At 41.9% G+C, this 24,997-nt stretch overlaps 1 protein-coding gene across 2 annotated transcripts in view; it reads left to right on the forward strand.

Annotated features, from left to right (window-relative positions):
• The first annotated feature begins 290 nt into the window (after positions 1-290).
• Positions 291-24,997, forward strand: part of ANKRD33B (ankyrin repeat domain 33B) — a 66,331-nt gene continuing 41,624 nt past the window's right edge. For both annotated transcript variants that reach the window (XM_075271137.1, XM_075271138.1), the window contains exons 1-2: positions 291-441; positions 813-1,356. In XM_075271137.1, the coding sequence (XP_075127238.1) occupies positions 817-1,356 (540 nt within the window). In that variant the 5' untranslated portion in view covers positions 291-441; positions 813-816. The remainder of the gene's footprint in view (positions 442-812; positions 1,357-24,997) is intronic.

The raw sequence follows: 24,997 nt of genomic DNA on the forward strand, positions 1-24,997 counted from the left end.
GGCAGTACTGAAAAGTATTTGCCTAAATAAAATATCCGTTATATGTGTATTTCAGAGTGAATCAGAATTATCAAAATTTTAAGAAAAAAAGATCTCACCTACTAGTTTTGCACGATTATGTTTCTGCTTTGCAGGACCCAACCTCAACAGATGCACATCTCCCTATTAAATCTCTTTTAAAATGTGCTCTGATGTCAACATGCTAATCTGGATTCGCAATCTTCTCAGAAATGATGATCGGATTAAGGAGCTGGACTTTTCCAAATGTCTTTTTCTCCATTCAAGGCAGATGCTAAGGACATGTTACATGTTATTTTTTGCCTCAAAGAATAGATACCTTTACCAAAAAGAAATGTAGAAGTAGTTTGAGGGATCTTAAGAAGCTTTTGCATACCTTAAATACAACGCTGTCCTGCTGAAGAGCGGATCATATTACTGAATGTGAGTATAAGAACTGACAATGATTCTTTTGTCTTTGTAATTATATTTGTTTTAATAATAGTTATTTACATCTGTTTAATGGATATAGATAATAATACATACATTGATTTATATAAAAGAACACTATATCCAAGCGTATGTATGTATTTTTATTCTTTAGTTTATGTATTCCGTCTTCAAGGGCATTTCAGTATATAAAATTTGCAATTGCTTTTTTGACATATTTTAACTTTCTACAGAACTGGACTTTTGCCATTGGTGAATAAAGTATTTTCAGGAATGACTAACAGTAAACAGAATACGTGCATAACATCTTTAATGTCATTTAAATTTGACCTTTTTAAATTAACTGATTCTTTCATCTTCTTAAGATAAATGGTTCTTTTATCTGGAACACAGAATATAGAGGGAGAGGCAAAGACAGGAAAGCAAAAGTCAGAGGTGCCTACCATTGAAGAAGAAAATGATCCCATTGGCCTAGTAGATGAACATACAAATGATGAAGAAGGTCTTACATGGCAGGGTACAGGGGATCCTCTACCACAGCTTCTTGCAGTTGTCCCTGCCTTGGAACCTAGTATTACTACATGCCATTCCAATTTAAATGTAGATGAAGAAAATGAAGAATATGATGATTTTTGTGATGTCCGAAGCATTGCTTCAGATGACTCGTTTTATCCACCAGATCTTGAGACTCATGCCTATTGCAAACACAGTGAAGAAGATGAAGATAATGACCAGTTCGAAAATGGAGTATATGACAGTGATAGTTATAGCAGTTTGGAGAGCCAGGAAAGTGCTGAACCCCTCACTCTGTTTAAGGCATGCGCTACAAATAACGTAATTATTTTAAAAGCTCTTCTACGACAAGGCTTGACTAAGGAAGAAGTTGAGGAGACGGATAAAAACAACAGGGTAAGTGCAATCTCATATAAATAAATTTATATATATAAAGGGTATGTACAGAGTTTGTATATACTCGCAGAAACTGTGGACTCCATAGACAATAATGCGGCCCACCAGGTTTCCTCCTGGTTTTTACCCGAAATCAGCTACAAATTATAAATCCTGCTTTTAGAACTTTTCTCTCCAAATATTTTAAGCAGAAATGGGGATGGAGTCCCTGAACAGTCACCCAACGCTAGTGTGACCGTAGCCTTAGTAAGTGATGGGTTTGGGGAAACGTATATACTGGTTGGTTTCTTTACATTTTCTCCCTTTGCAGTTCAGCTTGATTGACAGGTCCCTCACCATACACAAATATAGAAATACCTTTCATTCACAGCTGTTACACAGTTATAGTTCATAAATCTTACAAGCAACATGAACAAAACTGTGGTTTCATGCAATAGTGTTAACTATGATTAGGGATAATTTAAAATGGTTGTCAACCTTAATTTTTTTCTTTTAATTAGACCGGGGGAGGTGAAAAAAATAAAATGAAAACATACCTTTGCCCCGATGCTCCGGTGCCTCCTGCTGCTCTGCTGTCTTTTTTTGGTGCAAGTCCTCACCTCCGGTGATGTCCTGATTCCTTAGGCCACTGATTGGCCTCATATGTCACGTGCGGTGGGGACTTCTGTCAGAAGAAAACAATGAAGCTGCAGGATCGGACCACCCTGAGAGATCCTGGGGTAGACATGTTTATTTTTTTTTCACCTCCCCAGCCTAATTAAAAAAAAAAATACATCTATCCTGGGTAACCCCCTTTAGGGGTAGGCCATTACAATGTGATTGTCAGTTTTGTTCTAATGAATTCACAATTGTGCAAGCTATATTTTCAATTTTTCTGGTGAGCAGTTTTTTTTGTGAAATAAGATGCAGTTTGTAATGACACTATTTTGGGATGCCTATAACCTATTAACTAAATGTTACTCTTTCTTGATGGATTAAAAAATAAATAAATCCTCAATTCTGACATTGCTTGTTACTAATTTTGCAAAACAAAAAAAAAACATTTGGGGACATTAATGAATTGTTTTGAATCGCCATCTTCTGAGAGGCACAACATTTTTTTTTTTTGGTTAACAGAGTTGTTTGAGGGACTATTTTTTTGCAGTACAAGCTGTTCTTTATATTTGCACTGTTTTGGGGGTACATAGGACTTTTTTATGTAGCATATTTTGTGAGCAAAACATCATTACCTCCAACATTTTTTTTTTTCAGGTTTTTTCTACAACATTCATGTTTTGGTTCTATTGTACATGTTCTTTTAGGTATGGTAATATCAAATACCTATTTTTTTATTTTTAGGTTTTTTTTATGTATAATTCATTTTATATAGGAAACACATTTGGTTTTTTTAAACACTTTTTTTTATGTCCCACTAGGGGACCTGGACCAGTGAGGTTCTAATCACTGGGTCAGTAGTACACGCTACAATGTATTTGTATGGCAGTGTATACAGGAAGTCAGCCTATGCAGATGCTAGGCTGAGCTCCATTCGTCTCTGCAGGATCAGCTAGGTATGTGGCAGTGGCGTAACTAGGAATGGCGGGGCCCCGTGGCGAACTTTTGACATGGCCCCCCCCCATCCCAACTGACGCCGAAGACCTCGAACGACCCCCTCCTCCACACTCTATAAGATAAGATAAGATAAGATAATCCTTTAATAGTCCCACCTTGGGGAAATTTCAGCGTGTTACAGCAGCATAGTAATACAGATACAGGATAATACAGAGTAATATGTTACAGACGTAGACACAGATAAGCTGAGAAGAGAAGATATACTAGGAGTCCATGGCAGCTAAGGAAAAACAGAAGAGAAAGAGGAAGACCTCATGGTCATCCTCATAATCATTAGTTCTCTGTGCGGAGAGCTCTTCGTTTGGTCTGATGTAGATTATACAGCCTGGTCGCGGTTGGAAGGAAGGACCTGCGATAGCGCTCCTTCTCACACTTGGGGTGAAGCAGACGGTCGCTTACAGTGCTGCCAAGTCCCATCAGGGTCCCATACATGGGGTGGGATTTGTTCTCCCGCATGGAGGTCACCACAGACAGTATCCTTCTGTCACCCACCACCTGTACTGGGTCCAAGGGGCTCCCCAGGACAGAGCTGGCCCTCCTGATCAGCCTGTCAAGTCTATTTCTGTCCCTGGTTGATATACTGCTTCCCCAGCAGGCCACACCGAAAAAGATGGCTGAGGCAACCACCGAGTTGAAGAAGGCCCTAAGAAGTATCATGTGCCTTAGTAAGCCCAGCACACAGTATTATGTCCCTTAGTGGCCCCTGAACACAGTATTATGTCCCTTACTGGCCCCTGCACACAGTATTATCCCCCAGAGTGACTCCTGCACATAGTATTATCCCCCATAGTGGCCCCTGCACACAGTATTATCCCCCATAGTGGCCCCTGCATACAGTATAGTGGCCCCTGCACACAGTATTATCCCCCATAGTGGCCCCTGCATACAGTATTATGTCCCTTACTGGCCCCTGCACACAGTATTATCCCCCATAGTGGCCCCTGCATACAGTATTATGTCCCTTACTGGCCCCTGCACACAGTATTATCCCCCATAGTGGCCCCTGCACACAGTATTAACCCCAATAGTGGCCCCTGCGCACAGTATTAACCCCAATAGTGGCCCCTGCACACATTATTAACCCCAATAGTGGCCCCTGCACACAGTATTAACCCCAATAGTGGCCCCTGCACACAGTATTAACCCCAATAGTGGCCCCTGCACACAGTATTAACCCCAATAGTGGCCCCTGCACACAGTATTAACCCCAATAGTGGCCCCTGCACACAGTATTAACCCCAATAGTGGCCCCTGCACACAGTATTAACCCCAATAGTGGCCCCTGCACACAGTATTAACCCCAATAGTGGCCCCTGCACACAGTATTAACCCCAATAGTGGCCCCTGCACACAGTATTAACCCCAATAGTGGCCCCTGCACACAGTATTAACCCCAATAGTGGCCCCTGCACACAGTATTAACCCCAATAGTGGCCCCTGCACACACTATTATGTCCCTCTGTGGACACCCATAAACAATTATTATACTCTGGGGTCTTCTCAGACCCCAGAGTATAATAATCGGAGACCCGGGGAATAAAAACATTAAAAAAAAAACACTGTTGCTTACCTGTCTCCCGGCTCCTATGCTGTCGACCGCCGCTCTTGTCCTTCTTTAATGACGTCGGACGTCACATGACCCGGGAAGCATGCCGGGTTCATGTGACGTCAGAGACGTCAGACAAAGTAGGACGGAGGCCTGGCAAGATCGTGGAGAGGTAAGTAACAGTTTTTTATGTTCCCTTACCTCTCCAGATCCGCTGATCATTATACTCGGGGGTCTGCAAAGACCCCTGAGTATAATGATAGTCTTTGTGGGGCCCGCGGTGTCACTTGCCGATCCCGGCCCAGCCAGGATCGGCAAGTGAATAGGGCCCGTAACAGCCTATTAAAAAAAAAACGCAGCGGTAGCTGCTGTCAACGGGCCCCCTAATGGCCCGGGCCCTGTGGCAGCCGCCTCCGCTGCCTCTACGGTAGTTACGCCCCTGGTATGTGGGCTCCTGGCAGCCTGGGGTCATATCAACAACCCCAGAACTCACCACGCAGGTGGCTAACGGAGTCAAGATGATAGCAGTAACCCCTAGGATAATGTGGTCCTGGATCAGGGTGTTGGCTTTTAGCTGCCAGTTAGATAATTCCCATTCTAGAAGCCTTCCAGCGTTACTAGTATGGCAATGTGCCTTTGGAGCTTGTTCCTTAGCCATAGACATTAATATTAAAAAATAATGGACATGGGGCCACACGGTGGCTCAGTGGTTAGCACTGCAGCCTTGCAGCGCTGGAGTTCTTGGTTCGAATCCCGCCAAGGGCAAAAGACCATCTGCAAGGAGTTTGTATGTTCTCCCCGTGTTTGCATGGATTTCCATCCCATACTCCAAAGACATACTGATAGGGAAAAATGTACATTGTGAGCCCTACATGGGCTCACAATCTACATTTAAAAAAAAAAAAATAATAATGGACACTTAACATCCACCATAAATCCATTATTTTCAATGGACCTGTGATGCATTTGGTAAAAATGGACAATATCAGATACCATATCAAAATTGGATTTTTAACAAATTTGACGGATATGTTAGTGCCCGTTGTTAACATATTCTGAAGAATGCTAGCAACACGCATTAACAATGGTAGTGTGAACGTCCCCTTAAATTAAAAATAAAAAAGTATATAGAAACAAACATTAATAACTTAAAGATATTTTGATGAGGTTGTTTTTTATTGCAACTGAATGGAATAGTGCACCCACTGGAAGAAATCTCAATCTACTAGACATCCCTCATCTTATTGGCGCATTAAGGGTCACAGGGAAAGCTTGCTGATTTATGTTTTGGCAGTGGAAACAAGTCCACAAGGATAAAAATGATTATGCAATAACTGGCGATAATTTTTATTAGTGACTAGTAGGAATAAGAGTAGTAATATAGGAGTAGTATTAGTAGTGAAGTGGGAGTAGGAAGCTCTGATATTTGGTTCTTTCCAGAATGTTATGACCTGGCATATTGGTTTATGTTATTTTTAGAGATAACATTGAAATCCATGTGTGCAAATATTTTTTTTTATTTTGAAAAATTTTGAAAATTATTTGTTGAAAAATCACTTTCAGCCTGAAGTCCCACGTCCTGTAAACAACGCAGTGAAAAAGCTCTGTGGGTAAAAGCATGGTGGAAATGCATCACGGTTTTTCTCTCAGTGCTTTTCACAGAAAGTCTGCAGGGTTCTCATTATACCTATATGGAAACCGCCAATGTTTTCTTATCTGTAATTGACGTGCTGTGATTTGCAAAATCGCATTCGTTTTTTCAAAACGCAGCAATTGAGCTACAGATTATTTCTGGAATGTGTGGTTGGGATTAGTCAGAATCCCATCCACTTTGCAGGGACTGTACAATGCTTCTATCTTATCATGGATTATCCAAGGGGTGGGGATCTTGCCCTCGAACCACCCACATGCCGTGATCACTATTGGGGTTAAGCTGCAGCTAGTTGTATTACACAGCTAAGACCCGGAAGTCACAGCTCCTCTGGCTGCAACTCAGCGCTATGTAATAATACAGTGTGGAAGTTTTATGTTAAACATATTTTAAAAGAAATTTTGCTGATTTTTAAAATGTTATTATTTATATATATATATTTTTTAACATTCCTATAAATCCTCCATTTCTGATTCTGGCCACTAGGCCGAATAATATGTCTGTTTTCTATAGGAAAATTCTTTGCAACTGTTCCCTCACTTATTTGCACTCATAATTATGATGTATATAAGCATATAAACACAGTATTCACCAGTCACAATAGCTTTAACAACTTATCTACTCCCCACTCTGCACAATACCCTCTACACGGGTCACAGAGCAAGTCTAGAAAACTCTCCCATAAAAGTCAATAGGTTCTTCTCCAGACCATTGAGTCAATGAAGTCAAAAGGTATGTTAGTGTTAGTGGCAAGATATGGAACTTTTAGGATTATTTTTAAATATAGATAATAACATGGAAAATCTAAAAAAAAAAAAAAAAATCAACAAAAATTCTTAAAAAAATATTTCATTTACAAATTTGATTTAAACAGTAGATCATTTCCTGGTGACACTTTCCCTTTTAGTGTATGCATCAACATTGAAATAGCTCAATATATCCAAAACCATACCAATATGCAAAATGCAAGGTTTGAAATAAATTGTTCATTGGTTGCACTACGTTACTGGTTATACCACAGTTTTACCCTGTCAAAACACATGACCATCTCCATATACGCTAAAAATCACTTGGTTTTGCAAATCATTACCAGAAAAAGTGTTTAGCCAGTTAATACTCTATTTGAGAACCTTGCTCACCAACATGGGAACATTCCCTAAAATATAATAACCAAAGTTAACTTTGAACATTAATAACATATTGAAGCAAAAACAGTTTTGAACTTAAAGGAGGCTATGTACACCTTTAGGCTAAGGCCCTACTTTATAGAAACTCAACTTTTTTTGTTGTATGTTTTGCTATGGTTTTTTTGAGCTAAAGCCAGGAATGGATAAGCTATAATTAGAAGTACAAGAACTTCCTATGTAATTCCCATTCCTCTTTTAGCCATTCTTGGCTTTGACTCAAAAAAACGCAGCAAAATCTGCAACAAAAAAAAGTGGGGCCTTAGCCTTAGGCTGAGGCCCCACATTGCGGAAACGCAGCCTTTTTTGTTGCAGATGTTGCTGCGGTTTTTTAATTCAAAGCCAAGAATGGCTACAAACGGAATGGGAAATATATAGATAGTTCTTATACTTCTCCCTTCCGTTTAATCCACTCCTGGCCTTGGCTAAGAAAACTGCAGCAAAATCTGCAACCAAAGAAGCTGAGTTTCCGCAACTTGGGGCTTCAGCCTAACAATGATAATTTTTTTATTATTATTAAAGGGATTCTATCATTAGAAACCCTTTTTACAATAAATACACGTAGGAATAGCCTTAAGAAAGGCTATTCCTCTTTTACCTTTATTATTGTGATCCGCGGCGCAGTTCCTGAGGAATTTCTCCTTTCTTCCATATGTAAATGAGTTTTCTCAAAGTGCTGCTTGAAAACTCTCCAGCAATGGCCTCTGCCTTCTTCTCTTGCGCTCCTCTTCTCTGGGTCCAAAAGTGCCAACTGCGTATGTCCGTCAGCCATTTTCTGTCAAATGACCACAAGTGTGCTGTCCGGGAAAACCTGGATAGCACAATGACCAGTCATACAGTTGTCTGCAAGGGGGATTAGTCTAGGTTCACATCTGCATTTGGATTTTCTGTAGGAGACTCCACTACAGGTTGCGTCGAATATTGGTGGAGAGAAAAGTCCTGCATGGTTTTATAGTCTATGGGGTTCATGGGTGTCTGCAGGTAACTGTTTTTAGCAGGCAGGCTATTCGCCTTTCAGGTCCCCATGTAGAGAGAAATAAATGCTAGTGTGAACTTAACACAACAAGAATTGCACTGGGGTACAAATTGGGTGTTGCTTTAAAGTTGCTTTTTCCTCTAGATAACCCCTTCTTGATATCTACCACAGAAGTTAGGTTAAAATTTAAATATAGTAATGTCTCAAGAGCTGAGCTAACACCATAGTTGGTGGATGGTTGCTGTTTTACACAGTGGACATCCACTAGTAGTGTCTATAATCAGACATTTAACATCTGAGAGGACGCACCACAACTGAATGCTCTACCACTGCGACAAGCCAGAGAGAGCCATTTGGTCGCTATGGCTATTGCTTCTAGGCCTGCCACAGTAAAGTTATACTAGGAACATAGCATTAACGGCATTGACTGCAATGCTATTTTATTATAGTTTTTGGCTTAAGCGATCCAATGATCACAAGTCCAAACCCCTAAGGGTCTAAAAACAAAGTTTAAAAAAGTAAAAGAAAAGATTTTTAAATATAAAAAAATGTAACTAATTAAAAGTTAGCGCTAGTTCACACGTGAACTGCCCGCGCGGGTTTTGACACCGAGAGAGACGCGGTGAGCCGCGTCTCTCTCTTGTCAAAACCCGCCTGCCGCGACCATCGCGGCCGCGGCTTTCCCCTCCGCTGTCGGCTCAAATGAATGAGCCGACATAGGAGGGTGCTGCCGGGGCGGAAGCCTGAAGATAGGGCAGGTCGCTTCTTTTCTCCGCTAGCGGCAGCCCGCCGCTAGCAGAAAAGAAAAGCCCGGCGGTCTGCATAGACCACCATTGTAAAGGGGCGGATTTTGAAGCAAAATCCGCTGTCAAAATCCGCCCCTTTGCCCAAGTGTGAACTAGCCCTTAAAATCTTACCATTGCCACATGTTGTAAATAAAATAAGGAAAATAAACATCACTGATATTGCCACGCTCCAAAATGCCCATATTATTAAAATATAAAAGTATATATACCATATCGTAAATGTTGTGAAATAAAAGAAAATTCAAATATAGAGATCTCTACTTATTGTTATCTTTTTGGTCTCTGCAAAATCCTGTAACACTTTTGAGATTCACTGTAGCCTATCAGGATACATTCTATGGCATAGGATTCCTGCTTGGTATGCTTTTCTTTGGGAACATCTACAAAAGCCTTAATTCCAAATATTCATGTGTGTTGTAGTTTAGGCTGCTTGTTATTCCATTGCTCATATGGAGACTCCTTGGAGCTCTGCTTGGTAGTCTATTTTGTATATGGCAAGCCATCATGATTGTTTCAAGTTGGTAGATGTTGTTGGTAGATCTGCATCAAGCAGCATACTTCTTCCGCTTTCTTTTTCCAATTTCAGCACAGTTGAATTTTTTTTCTCTAGCCCCCACCCTTCACAAGCAACAAGTGAAGGTAGTATTGATGCCTGATGTACTATTTATAGAGGACTTTTTGCTACTTACGACATGTCCAACTTTTTACATTAATCAATAAGTGTTGGTCAACTGATGCTGGCACTACTGGGATTTCTCTTTAGCTTCCACCATTCCAAAGCAATCAATGCTGTTAAAGGGGCTCTATCAGCAAAATCATGCTGATAGAGCCCCACATATGCGTGCATAGCCTTTAAAAAGGCTATTCAGGCACTGTAAAAGTTAAATTAAACTACCCCGCTGTTTTAAAATAATAACTTAAAAAAGAATGTGATCTACTTACTGAAGGTGCACGCTGGGCGGGCATTCAGGGTGCGCCGTCTTCTTCTTCCCCGCCTCTTCTTCCTCTGACGTCTTCGGGTCCCGTCCTCCTCCGGCGCTTGCTCGCGGACACTGACAAAAAAAAATAGCCCGGGCGCATGCGCAGTAGCACGCGGCTTCTACTACGGCTACTGCGCATGCGCCCGGGCAATTTTTTTTTATCAGTGTCTGCGAGCAAGCGCAAGCGCCGGAGGAGGACGGGACCCGAAGACGTCAGAGGAAGAAGAGGCGGGGAAGAAGAAGACGGCGCACCCTGAATGCCCGCCCAGCGTGCACCTTCAGTAAGTAGATCACATTCTTTTTTAAGTTATTATTTTAAAACGGCGGGGTAGTTTAATTTAACTTTTACAGTGCCTGAATAGCCTTTTTAAAGGCTATGCACGCATATGTGGGGCTCTATCAGCATGATTTTGCTGATAGAGCCCATTTAATTTTGGTGCCTGATATGCTATTTAGGTTCTGTTCTGTCAGGCAGTATCAAGCAGGAGCAGACAGGTGGTGTGATTCTGAGGTTTTTTTTTAAAATGTAGATTGTGAGCCCCATATAGGGATCACAATGTACATTTTTTTCCTATCAGTATGTCTTTTGTACAATGGGAGGAAATCCACGCAAACACAGGGAGAACATACAAACTCCTTGCAGATATTGTTCCTGGCGGGATTTGAATTCAGGACCCAAGCCCTGTAAGGCTGCAGTGCTAACCACTGAGCCACCATGTTGCCCCTTGATTCTGAGTTTTGACACTGACTATGCACCACCTGACACTGCCCTTCTGACATTACAGAGCTTGAATAGCACATTGGGCACCAAACCTAACTGTGATTGTTGCTCAGCAGCGCTTTTCTCTCCACATTTTTCAGGCAGAAACCCATTGGTCCCCATTATTGTCTTTGGGGAAACCCAAACGTAGGTGTGAATCTAGCATCAGTTGCTCCAGAATCTATACACCATACATATTTTAATGTACTTGAATAAATAGTAGAGGCAGCTTCAGTACTTGGTGTGCTACTTTCTTCACTGACAGCACTTTCAACTTCTTGGTAATCATTTTGCCTTTTAGCTGATTAATTCTAGTTTTCCAAACTCTGCAGTCAGCTTTCATATGATTTGTTTTCTTGTATCCAAAGAGAAAGTCCCACTCTTAGATAAAAAAAAAATTATACATTTTATTAATGCATAGTAAAATGCATAAGTAAGTCATAATCTCTCAGCATGACACATACACAAATGCTATACATTAGCCATAGGTTTGCCTCCTGTCTCTACTTTCCTATCTCCTATCTTGGTGCCCATGTAGCTTTGAATAGTGCATGTTGTGTGCAATGTACAGTTCATAGCAACCTGTAGCATCACTTGTGGCTAGAGGGGACGCCAGTGCCATTTTCATAAAGACTGGAAACTGCTGCTGGACAATTATGATGAATTCCAGCAACAGAGCAGGGGATCAGTGTGATTGTTGCCAGACCTGGAAGCTGCAGCAGGACTGCGCACTAAGTCTTGGTGGGGATTAGGGGTGGTTACTGTTTACTGGTGACTGTTTGCTTAATCATAGGAAGAACCGCTGATAAATCGCTTTTCCCAATCAGAGAGCTGTGCTCACATTTGCACATGTCTCTCCCTCCCCACACAAATCTGTAAAATCAGTGCAGGGCAGGGAAGATTATAGTTCAACTGGCTGACTACAATCCAAACTATCCCTGCCTCCCTTTAGCATAAATACATTACTATCAAGACAGCAGGGATCTGTACTCATCTTTGCTGTCTATAAAACTTGTGTGCAGATAGCAGGGAGGATTACTGATCCTTTCAGAAATGTATTAATATTAAAAGATAACAGTCAGGAGATGAGTGTTTCTCCTGACCACTATTCAGAGTCTGCGTGGGGGCAATTATATTGTGTGGGGGACATGCCCCATAATTGCCACCTACACATAATAATACTCCTTAATGACCTCGGAAGAGTATAATGCCCCCACACAATATAATCCCACGTTAGTGCCCACCATGCACCATAATGCCACCTACACAGTATAATGCACTGTTACATCATGTGCAGACACCAATAGAACACTATACCATGTGCAGGCCACTAATGGGGCTTTGGGCATGTGCACTAGTAGCATAATGTTTGCGTACGGGGCCCAGAGCCAGATGGAAATGGCCAGGAGCCACTGTGGAGCATATAATACTATATTGGGGCCACTGTGGAGCATATTATACTGTGTAGGGGCAATTGTGGCTAGATGAGAGAAGCCACACAATGGAGGAGCTACTCCACTGTATCCTGCAGTGAGTATCCCTTAGATGGCTCCCTACCAACAACAACTGGGCAGTGTTGCCAGCAACAATAGCAGAAATGTTGTGGCTGCAATGCAGCTAAGTAGAATAGTACATGCATGACGCATAAAAGGGTTATACAGCTTTTAAAAAATATGGGCCAAATGTCAGGATATATATATATATATATATATATATATATATATATATATAAAACACTTCCTAATATATCCTGTTTTAATTCAGCATCATTTATCTGATTTATTTTCAGGCTATTGAGATAGATCACTAATATCCCTCCCTTGTAAGTAGTTCAAGCAGCAAACAAAATGTCACAGTAGCATGTGACCTTGGGTGTGGGAGTGATTTATTACCTGAGAATTCATTGCAGAGAAGAAAGGAGGGGTACACAGAAAGTCAGAGTAGGGCGGTGAATCATGGGAAACATAGTTTGTCCCCCAGATTAACTTGAAAATAACAGCAATACAAGGCAAAGCAAGTAAAATAAAGCCAATCAAAGGGTGCACATGGGAACAATGAGTATTTAGCACTTCTGTGGATGTATTTGTAGATAGATTTTGGAAATTGGCTAACTACTTGAAGATATATAGTGGCTTAAAGGAGTTGTAGCTTATGGCCAGAAAAGTGTCTAAGCATTTCAGCCAAACAAGCTTTCCTTATGTGTTTTTCCTTTAGTTTACCCCAACTGTGTGGTTTGCCTTCACTTGGTTCAGCCCTGGCCAATCACAGGCCGCTGGGTGGGGTAAGTTTACAGTTGACCGTTGCCACAGTAAAGTTTATCCTGTTTCACTGCATCACAGTCGCTCCTGCTATCACCATCAGGGTCCTTCTGAACACCATCACACTTGCTCAGGGTAAGAGAGGATCCCTCTCCAATTGGAAGAACGCTGGGGAAACTACTACAACCACCACATCCAGTAGCCCAGTAGCATGTAGGCCCTCTTAGTCAGTATCTGGCCTAGTATTTGTGCTGAGGGAGATTAGTTGAGGGGACTTAGCCTATCCAGTGACACAGTTATTGCCATTACTACTCCCATCCTCCGGTTCCTACCATCTGAGCTACGGCACTTGCACCGCCTGATCTGTGATATTTCAACCAGCTGGAGTTCCGCAGTGCATATGCAAGAGCATTTGTGTGAGCAACAGAAAGCAGTGATTGATTCCTCCATGCAGTAGACCACAGGGACTGTGTATCATTTTATGATCTGCCAATTGATTCATATGAGAGAACTGTGTTGCCTTCTGAAGCCCTTTGAGAGGGCCATCTAATTTGTCAGAAGAGAATACTGTAACATCAGTGATCTTATCCCTTAACAGTTCAAACTTACTCTTACAACAAAGGATGGAGTAAGGACAGCGTCCACCTCTTCATTACGGGTTCTCTTCCTTAGGGGTAACCCTGCTCCACCCACATTTCTGGCAGTAGCAGATGTCTGCCACATTGTTATTCCGGATTTTTGCGCAGGATAGATGAACCTATGATACAACATACATTACACTTGATCATTGGGTGGTCGACGAACGGCTACCCACAATAGTACGTCACCAAGACCCACTAGTCATCTTCTGAGCCCACCACAATGTCTTCATCCATTACGTGGATGTCAGTATCACTGGAGCTGCCAACTACAGCGTCCCGAGTGCTATTTGCACTGGGAGGGACATGGGGCCAAAATGATGGAATTCTCCCCTGCCCTGACACTGAACCCCTTTCTGCTATTGCTTGCATTACTCTCCCTCATTTCATGGTTAAAAGGCGAATAGCACATTGATTGTTGCACATTCTGGAGTGTCAGTTTAAGCAGCAGTATATGATGAGCACATACTGCATGCAGAAAATCACAGAAATAATGGAGCAGATAACTATGAGAGGAAGAAGAACTTTTACCTCATCGTAATCAGTTTTCTAAGACAGTACCACTTTTTCAGCTTACAGGATAACCACACTGATGGTGTGCCTCAAATGTTTCTTGAAATTTTTTAAATCATCATGCCTTGGTGCTGCATGTGCTCCCGTATTGGAATAAACCAGGCTTTTCTCACAGCCATAGAATTTCCTTTTCATTTCAGAGTCTATTGTAGCTTTTATAACTGGCAAGCTAGGCACGCTGATAGTATGCAAAAAAAAAATTTCTTGAAATTGTCACTTCTTGGTACTGCATCTGCTCAATAATAGGATAAATTCTAGTGACTTTTTTAAAGTAAAGTCTGTATGACTGGCATGTATGCTGACAGTATTCATCAATGTTTTTTTTAAAATTCTGTAGTTGCCAGTGCCACTTTCCATTTCCACACTATTCTGCTCCCATATATAGATAATTTTTGGTGAGATTTTCTGTTTAAAACCACTTATTGTTAATCACTTTTCAACCACGCACAAATAACTACAGACATTTCTACAAAATAACAACCATGTAGCACTTACAAGTCATCAAAACGGGCATAAAACCATTAGTTCTTGCAATATAACCACTGTGTGTATTAAAAAATACAGGTAAGCATTTTTCTCCCAAAAAGGGTAAAGGGTAATCAGCTTTGACGGAGGTGCCAGAGGGGTTAATGCCCACGATCAGTGCAGGCACTGATCTCGGGCATTAGCGCCGGGTGTCTGCTGTATAAAACAACAGATACCTGACGGCTATGGTGGCCGCCCGACTCCCGAGCAGCCACCATATTTAAAATAGTATGGCGGATATCGGGAAAGGGTTGAAAAACAGTGGGGATGGAATAAGGAGAAAGAAGAAATAGAATGACTGCAGATTGGTTCCCTCATAATTCTTAAATCTGCATGGCTTAGGCAAACAACAAGATAAGTCTCCTTTAAGATTTAGGGAGTTCACTCCTAGGAGGTCCTATTCTAGGTACCAAGTGGTGGATATAAAACAATCTTTTATTCTATGTTTAATAAGAAGTGGTAATAATTTAATGACTTGGGTGTATAAGTAAAAAAAAAAACCCTTTCATTTAGTTCTCCATTTATACAAAGGTGTGTGGAGGTATTCAGTGGTAGCTGAGAAGCATTACAGAAACTTTGTACCAAAGGTTTTTTTCTTTTAAACGGTTTGCAAGCAATACGAATATGAGGCACAAGTGTGAACGTAGTGTAAGACATCCAAGGTTTAGAGTTTAGGTAGCTACATAGGGTAGTTAGAATAATTTCAGGCTATATTCTTACGCTAGGTTCACCCTTGCACATGGTATTCATGAAGTCCAAGCCAGTAAACCTGGCTAACATGGACCGTGTTTCGCGGGTGAATCATAGTCATGTGCTGCTACACTAAACGTAAGAACTTTCCTAGGTTTCCTAAAGTATTAAGTAGAGTGAAAGGTGTGGTTATTTAGACAGGTTTCATCTGAGGACATTTCAAGACTGCCATATGGCTGTTGAAAGAGGATTTGGACACTGTGTTTCTTTAAGGAAGGTGAACAGAGCATGTACAAAATTTTGTGTATATTGCCTTGTATTCATTAAAGATTCCAAGATAATGGGAGCATGGCAAGATGTGACCCTGAACCAGTCCTGCATAATTCTCATATTTATCACTAAATTATATACTCTGATATTGGGAACGTTTATCCCACTGTTAGACCTAGGCTGTGTCAGATGGTCCTAGTTCTCCTGCTCCCCCCATATGATGGAACAGAAAAGGGCTGTGATTGTTCTTTTCATTTTTTGGTCATAAATAAAATAAAATTAAAATACATACATAAAATAAACACAACTATAGCTCTCATTTCATATTCTCTGTATTTTCAAAATATGAGTGAATCTGGTAATGAACACAATAATGTTTAAGACTGTTACCTTGATACATATTAGAATCCAATTCACTGATTCCTTCAAAGAGGTCACTTTATCTGCTGATGCCCTGTACATGCCATCCACCAAATCAATTGATTGTTTTGTCATATTCTACTGGAACCCCCATACAGGGGTGAATTATATCTACAATGCACCCTGGACAGTGTGAATATTATGGCCCCTGCCTCCCATCTGTGCGTTAAGATGATCTGTACTTACTGCCTGTTTAGGTTTCAAAATCAATCTTACTTCTTCATAGATAAAAATAGGGAACCTTCCATTGGCTTTCTATTTGTTTAGGTATAAAAAAAAACCCAACATGCTGCTTTTTTTCCCCCAAAACGACCAATGACGATGGATATAAAAGGAAAGTCTTCTGTTTGTATCAATCATTATGGTATTTTTAAGGTCTATTGTTCTGATCAGAACAACAGATCTGAAGAAAGTGGTGTGAAATCACCCTATAAGAAATCGTCCTATGCAGTGCCCATATATAGGATTTAAGAAGTGGTACTGTGCATTGTTCATGTACAGTATGCAGAATTAGAGAAGTGGTACTGTGCATTGTTCATGTACAGTATACAGAATTAGAGAAGTGGTACTGTGCATTGTTCATGTACAGTATGCAGAATTAGAGAAGTGGTACTATGCATTGTCCATATACTGTATAGTATGCAGGATAAGACTAGTTGTATTGTACAGTGCCTGTATAGATTATATTGAATTAGAGGAGTTTTAAGAGGTCAGCATCTGCCATGAGGCGACTTGCAGCTTCTCACAGGGACAGCACTATAGAGCTGCTGGATAATGGGCTTACAATTGTAAGTAGCTACATGATGAAAATGTACTGCTACTTAAAAAAAAAAAAAAAAAGCAACCTGTCTTTCCTTCACTTCCTCCTCAGTTTGTCTGGTTTTGGTAGGTGGTTTGGTGCCTGATCAGCAAATTATCCCATATCCTCAAAGATACACACAAATACACTATGTGATCAAAAGTATCCAGACACCTGGCTGAAAATGACTTAAAAGTTTGTGGCGCCCTCCATCGGTAATGCTGGAATTCAATATGGTGTTGGCCCACCCTTAGCCTGGATGACAGCTCCCACTCTCGCAGGCATATGTTCAATCAGGTGCTGGAAGGTTCCATGGGCAGCCCATTCTTCACGGACTGCACTAAGGAGAGGTATCGATGTAGGTCGGTGAGGCCTGGCACGAAGTCGGCGTTCCAAAACATCTCAAAGGTGTTCTATAGGATTCAAGTCAGGACTCTGTGCAGACCAGTCCATTACAGAGATGTTATTGTCGTGTAACCACTCCGCCACAGGCCATGCAGTATGAACAGGCGCTCGATCGTGTTTAAAGATGCAATCGCCATCCCCGAATTGCTCTTCAACAGTGGGAAGCAAGAAAGTGTTTAAAACATCAATGTAGGCCTGTGCTGTGATAGTGCCACGCAAAACAGGGGTGCAAGCCCCCTCCATTACCATTGAAGGGTGCCACGAACTTGTAAGTCATTTTCAGCCAGGTGTCTGGATACTTTTGATCACATAGTGTATATAGTCACAGACATACACTCACTGATACATACAGCACATACACACACACACAGATATAGACAGACACACTCAGACACATAGACCCTCAGACATAAAGCAAACACTTACCTCATAAGACGTCTGTTTGGTGAGCTGTTTTGGTGGCCATGAGACCTCAGGAGCCTCGATTTCCCATTGACCCCATGTCCCCCCCAAACTCCCCAAATCTTGAATTGGCTATGTCAATAATCCATACCCCAACTCACAAAACAAGCACATGTGACCCTGGATATGGCCATAAAGGGTAGCTCTGCTTTCATACCCTTTCATACTCGCCTATCAAACTAGGTTAAAAAGGAGTGAGGCAATCCCACAACCGTACACAACCAAATAGCTGCCACTTACACTAGGCAAGATACTAAAATACCCAAACCACTCACACCTGTGTCCTCTGGCATACCATATAAAACAAAAAGGTAACAAGCCTAAGTGAAATTTACTCTCTTTAGAAATGTGAGGATGTTTAGAGCCAAGGACAACCTTATTCAAATTTAGAGTTGATGTACACAAAAAAGTTTATTTTATTTTGTTTAAATCAATGAAGATGAAGAGAGTGAAATCATCTAGTTTGACCCTTGGACTTAATAATAACCCTTTAGCAAGAAGGCTATTCTCCAATGCACTTAATACATGTGTAGAGGGATGGGCTTTTTTATTGCTTTTTTGACCTTCTTCCAAGTCTTCTTCCTCTAGAGCTTCTTTTTGTTTTCTTTTTGAGCTGTCTTGTCTACATGTAGAGGACACAGAAGTATTGAGTTATCTTGATGAGTGTTGATTTGCCAGGAGGTGGATACCTTGCTACATGGAATAGAGGGGTGCTAGATATTTCTTGATAATGATAAATGTGTTTTGGGGATATTATTAGAGGAAGATCTTAAAAAAGACACTTGATTGTCAAAGGGTGGTGTGGTAGATGCGAGAGTTCTACAACTTAGATTACATCTTCCTAAAGACCTATTTCTCTGAGGACATATTACCAAGCGCCTGAGACTCAGACGTGATGCTTCCTTTCAAGGATGAATTATCAATTAAGTGGATATGGGAGTGCCACTTTTATTATTATTATTATTATTATTGTTTATTTATATAGCACCATTAATTCCATGGTGCTTTACATTTGGGGGTTTACATACAATACACAAAATATACAGGTAGATATAATACTAACAATGACCGACTAGCACAGTGGGGTAGAGGTCCCTTCCCGCGAGGGCTTACAATCTATGAGGGAGGGGGGATAGAGACAGAAGGAGAGGGGGGAGGCTGTTCAGATGGCAGTGCGGTGATAGTGTTATTGGAGGTTGTAGGCCTGAATTGGTGAGTCTTCAGGGCCTTCTTGAAGCCTGTGATTGTGGGGGGTCAGTCTTATGTGTCTTGGTAAGGAGTTCCAGAGTATGGGGGATGCACGGGAGAAATCTTGGAGATGGTTGTGTGAGGAGTGGATGAGAGCAGAACGGAGCAGGAGGTCATTGGAGGATCTGAGGTTACGTGTCTGCAGGTGGTGGGAGATTAGTTCAGAGATATATGGAGGGGACAGGTTGTGGATGGCTTTGAATGCTAGCGTTAGTAGCTTGAACTCAATTTGCTGGACTATGGGTAACCAGTGGAGGGACTGGCAGAGGGGAGCAGCCGATGAAGATCGGGGGGAGAGGTGAATTAAACGAGCAGCACAGTTTATGGTGGACTGGAGGGGGGAGACAGTGTTTGCTGGGAGTCTATGGAGAAGGGTGTTGCAGTAGTCTAAGCGGGAGACTATGAGGGCCTGGACGAGCATCTTAGTGGTTTCAGGGGTGAGGAAGGAGCGGATTCAATGGATGTTCTTGAGTTGGAGGCGGCAGGAAGTGTTGAGGGTTTGAACGTGTGACTTGAAGGATAGGTCAGAGTCCAGGGTTACCCCAAGGCATCAGGCCCATGGGACAGGGGTAATTGTGGTTCCGTTAACTTTGATAGATGGGTCAGGTGGAGGGGCCATACGGGGTGGGGTGAAGATGATGAACTCTGTTTTCTCCATGTTGAGTTTGAGAAAGCGGGAGGAGAGGAAGGAGGCTACAGCTACTAAACAATCTGGAACTCTGTCCAGTAGGGAGGTAATGTCTGGTCCAGAGATGTATATTTGGGTGTCATCAGCATAACAATGGTATTGAAAACCATGAAATTCTATGAGTTGGCCCAGGCCAAGGGTGTAGATGGAGAACAGGAGGGGTCCTAGGATGGAGCCTTGGGGGACACCTACAGAGAGGGCATGGTGAGCAGGTGGTGTGCGAGTGGGAGACGCTCAATGTGCAGTCGGTGAGGTATGAGGAGATCCAGGAAAGGGCCAGGTCTGAGATACCAAGGGATGAGAGAATTTCTAACAGGAGGGAGAGGCCGACTGTGTCAAAGGCAGAGAAGAGGTCAAGGAGGAGGAGGACAGAGTAATGGCGTTTGGCTTTGGCAGTTAGAAGGTCATTAGTGACTTTTGTTAGGGCAGTTTCAGAGGAGTGACGAGGTCTGAAGTCTGACTGTAGTCTGTCGAAGAGCAGGTTGAACGAGAGATAGGAGGATAGTTCTGAGTGGACATGTTGCTCAAGCAGTTTTGAGGCGTACGGGTGCGGTGAGATGGGATGTTAGTTGGCTGGAGAGGACGGGTCGAGGGACAGCTTCTTAAGTATAGGTGTGACTGTGGTGTGTTTGAAGGCAGAGGGGAAGGATCCATGGCTAGAGATAGGTTGAAGAGGTGGGTTAGGGCCGAAGTAATGACTTCAGTGAGTTTGGGGATGAGATGTGACTGGATCGGGTCAAGCGCGCAGGAGCTGAGGTAGGATTTGGAGACGAGGGAGGAGAGTTTTTCTTCAGTGATGGTGGAGAAACAGGTCAAGGATGATGAGCAGTGAGCAGTTGGGTGGATGGGTTGTCGGGGGAGTAGGGTGAGTGTCTCTGATGGTGTCAATTTTAGTTTTGAAGTAGGAGGCAAAGTCGTCAGCTGAGATAAGTGATGTCGGAGGGGGTGTAGGAGGACGGAGGAGGGAGTTGAAGGTGGTGAATAGCTGTTTGGGATTGCCAGAGAGTGCAGATATGAGTGTGGTGAAGTAGACCTGCTTTGCGGAGGTGAGTGCATTCTTAAACATGAGAACTGCCTCTTTGTAACTGAGGAAGTCTTCCTGGGAGTGGCTTTTCTTCCAGAGGTGTTCTGTAACCCGCGAGGCAGTTTTTTAGTCAGGTCGGTGTGCCAGGGTTGCCTATTGATCAGTTGGACTCTGGTGTGTGTGTGTAGGGGGCCACAGAGTCCAGGGCTGAGGTAATGGTGGTATTATAGTAGGCAGCAGCGGCATCTGTGTCCTGGAGTGAGGATATGTCAGCGAGTGGTAGGAGAGAGTCTGAGAGGGTGCAGGTGTCAAGGCGGTTGAGGTTCCTGCGGGGGCGTGTTGGTTTAGAGGTTGGGGTGTCTATTGGAGAGGAGAAGGCATAGAATGTCAGCAGGTTGTGGTCAGAGAGCATGGATGGAGAGTTAGAGAGGCTGCATATGGAGCAGAGGTGGGTGAAAATGAGGTCTAGTGTACCTCCCTTTATGTGGGTGGCAGAGGAGGAGCATTGGGAGAGACCAAAAGAGGCGGTGAGGGACAGGAGGCTGGAAGCGGGGGGGTGGTCTGTGTTAATGGGGATGTTGAAATCACACATGATGATGGTGGGGGTGTCTGTGGATAGGAAGTATGTGAGCCAGGTGGTGAAGTGGTCAATGAAGGCAGCGGTAGGTCCCGGCAGTAGATATATGACGGCCAGTCAAATTTATATAATTATATTTACATTTTAATCCCTTAATAAAAATTCAAAACTGTGCCAAAATATTTTTTTTTTGTAAAATGTATAGGGCGTCTTTTTTTGCAGGGCCGGGTGTACTTTTTAGTTCTACCATTTTGGGGAATTGCTATTGCTTTGATGACTTTTTATTCAAATTTTTATCAGAGGCAACTGTGAAAAAAGGCGGTTTGGCACTTGACTTTTTTTCCCGCTACGGCGTATACCATACGGGAAAAATATTTTCATAGATTTGTAGAGCTGGCATTTTTGGACACAGGGATACCTAATGTGTATGTGTTTCACAGAATTTAAGTACTTTTATATGTGTTCTAGGGAAAGGGGGGTGATTTGAATTTTTATATTTTTTTTATTTATCTATATATTTTTACTTTAACCACTTCAGTACCGGGCCAATTTGTGGTCCAGGACCAGACACATTGTCGGGGTTTTTTGTATGTGCAGTTTTGAGGGCTGTAACATTTTTCTCGTATGTCTCATTCAACTAATTTTTGCGTCTTTTTTCGGGGACACATAGGGCTTTATTTTTATGTTGTTTTTATTTTCGAATGTGTTTTAATTTTTTTTATATCCGGGAAAATATAAACATAATAGGAGGGAAATTGTGTTTGGTTTTCACTTTATTTATTTACTAGCAGTTACCCGCGACTTCGTGTGCGGGTTGGCGGTGGTGCTGAACCGCTTATATTTCTTGTCCCCCCCCCATCTCTGCCTCCAGTAGTACTAGTACAGCGGATGTCGGGAAGGGGTTAAAGGCCGTATCCACATTGTGATCAGCGGATAACAACTGTGGATAAAGATATTCATATATTACAATAAAACAGTAGAGACAAATGTACCCATAAAACATTCACATAAAAGCCATAAAGAATTCACATTTCTGAATATGATTAAGTGAACTTAGATGGGAATGTAAAGTGGATGTTCACAAATGCTCAATCCCTGATCCAGAAAGAATACATTGATGTAACTGATGCAGCCATGAAATGACTGGACTGCTCGCGTTTGGGCTGTTAATATTTAGGGTTGTACACTCTTCCACAAAGACAGGGGAAAAAGGAAGGGGCGTAAAGTGAGTATGTATCTTAGAAGTGCCATAAAAGAGAGTGAAAAAGAGGCAAACATGGATACTGAGTCTGAGGATGTTAAATCCTTGTGGGTCAAACTGTATAACAAAATACTTTTTGGCATAATCTATGGACCCCACACATAACTGCAATGCAGGACAAAGACTGAGAGCAGATACTGTCGGACAGTGATACAGATGTCGCGTGAGAGAAATTTAAATCTATTTTGAGTAAGTTTATAGCAAAATTTCTTCCTATGGGGAGCAAGTATAAACATCTTAACTCCCTCATAATGTACAGCTAACAGTTCAACAAAAAACGGATACATCAAGAATATAAATCTGAAGAGTCAGCTGTAGCCTTTGACAGTTACAAAAAGCACTTAAGATCTGTGAAAGGGAAATAAAATCAGCTAAAATACATGAAGAAAGGTGAATAGCTAAGAAAAGCAGAAAAAAAAATCCCAATTTATCAACCCATGTGAACCAGTTTTCCAGAATAGATGAATGTTAATAAGGTGAATCTTTGGCACAAGGCGCTTTTTTGTGCCATATCCTGTATTCTGTGCCCTGTTTGGCAATTTTTGTGCTAGTGAATGGATCAGGGCAGAGAACTCACAACTATAACATAATTTGAGTTATATAGGGAATCTACGTTAGTTCCTGACTGATGTAGGTTTCCATTTTGGGACAAGAGAATGTGCCTAATTTATTTGGTGGTCTTAACCTCTTAATAATTCAAGTTTATTATTGATACAGAAGATGGGACTGCCTCTATTTTTGCAGATAATACCAAGCGATGTAGTACAGTACAGTCTATAGAAGATATGCATAGGTTACAGCTGACTTGGATAGACTGAGTGTTTAAGCATCCACTTGGCAAATGTGATACAATTTCAATGACTGCAAAGGTTTGGGTTAAAATAATCTACATGCAATAAAAGTTCTAGCGTCTGTAATGCTGGAGCATCACTGATGGAGAAGGACCTGGCTGTACTTGTATCTGACAGATTACATAACAGCATGCAATATCAATTACAAGACAAAAAGATCCCAGCACTCACTTGGAGTGTAACCTGAGCAATCACTTGATACTTCAACTGCAAGACAGAATGTTTAGGAAAATGGAAAGGGGTAGAAAATAATTCAAACAACATATAGGCGACTTATGCCTATTTATGTGGTCTCCTAAATGTTGCATTGTTTCACCACATAAAGGAGAACGCACCGACATTTAATCAGATACATCACATTTATAGACTTCCAATTAAAATGGCCCAAAATTTTATAAACAAAGTACTTCACACTTCATCACATCTGAACACTGGTAACATTCCAAACAGGGAAAAGAACATGACAACCGAGTTTCATGTGGCAATTTTTCTTCTTATCACTTCCTATACAGATGTTTATAAGGTGAATAACAGGGCACATCTTGGGGAAATCATATTACAACGTCTCTACAATGTAACCTCGATTTGTAAAAAGAAACTTCTAGTATTAGGGATTCTTTCTCACGGTTGAAATATCACATTGCTGCAAATCATGTTATTAGCAAGGGAGATATTTTGGATACATGCTCTGCAGACTCTAGAGCCCAAGGGGTTAACAGAAAATATGAGGTTGGTTATATATTATAACCCAGCATGTCTAGTAACTCCATGTTCTATGTGTGTCATGTATAATGTTTTACCATAGTCTTAGGAGCTGGACGGAAGCCTCCGCTACAGTGCATGGAGGCTGCCGGCCCGCTACTTTGTCTGTGCCATCTCCAGCGCTTCCGGGTCCTTCAAGGGCAGGATCAGAACCTCCGCAATAGTCTGCGGGGGTTGCTGGTCTCCTCCTGGGACCAGAGTGTGGACTTCTGGGGTCAGGCGGTGAGCCAGAGTCTATTTAAGTTTGACTCTGGCTCCTGCTTGCCACTGGTTATTCAGTTACCTGGAATCAGCTCCAATCTGCGTTATCCTGTTTGCATCTGACCTTGTTTCCTGCCCTCCTATTGTGTATCTATTTACCTCCTGTGTATGACCCTGGTTTCCTTCCAGACAACCTCTCCTTGACCTGCGACTTTATATCTCGTGACCTCATGTGTATGACCCAGGTTACCTGTCTACCCGTTTGCTCCATCCTTCTGTGCCATGTGACCCCCTGTGTATGACCTGGCTTGTCTGACTACATCTTGTCTCATCCCTGGAAACTGTGACCTCCTGATTACCGATCCAGCTAGTACAACTACTCTGCAGTGCTTCCTCCATCTTCTGATGAACTGCAATTACTGCACTTTATTCCGCTGTCCAGCTTCATCTGTTTTTACATCCACCTGGGTGAGTG

This window comes from Leptodactylus fuscus, chromosome 4, assembly GCF_031893055.1.
Source record: "Leptodactylus fuscus isolate aLepFus1 chromosome 4, aLepFus1.hap2, whole genome shotgun sequence".
Taxonomy (NCBI): Eukaryota; Metazoa; Chordata; class Amphibia; order Anura; family Leptodactylidae; genus Leptodactylus; species Leptodactylus fuscus.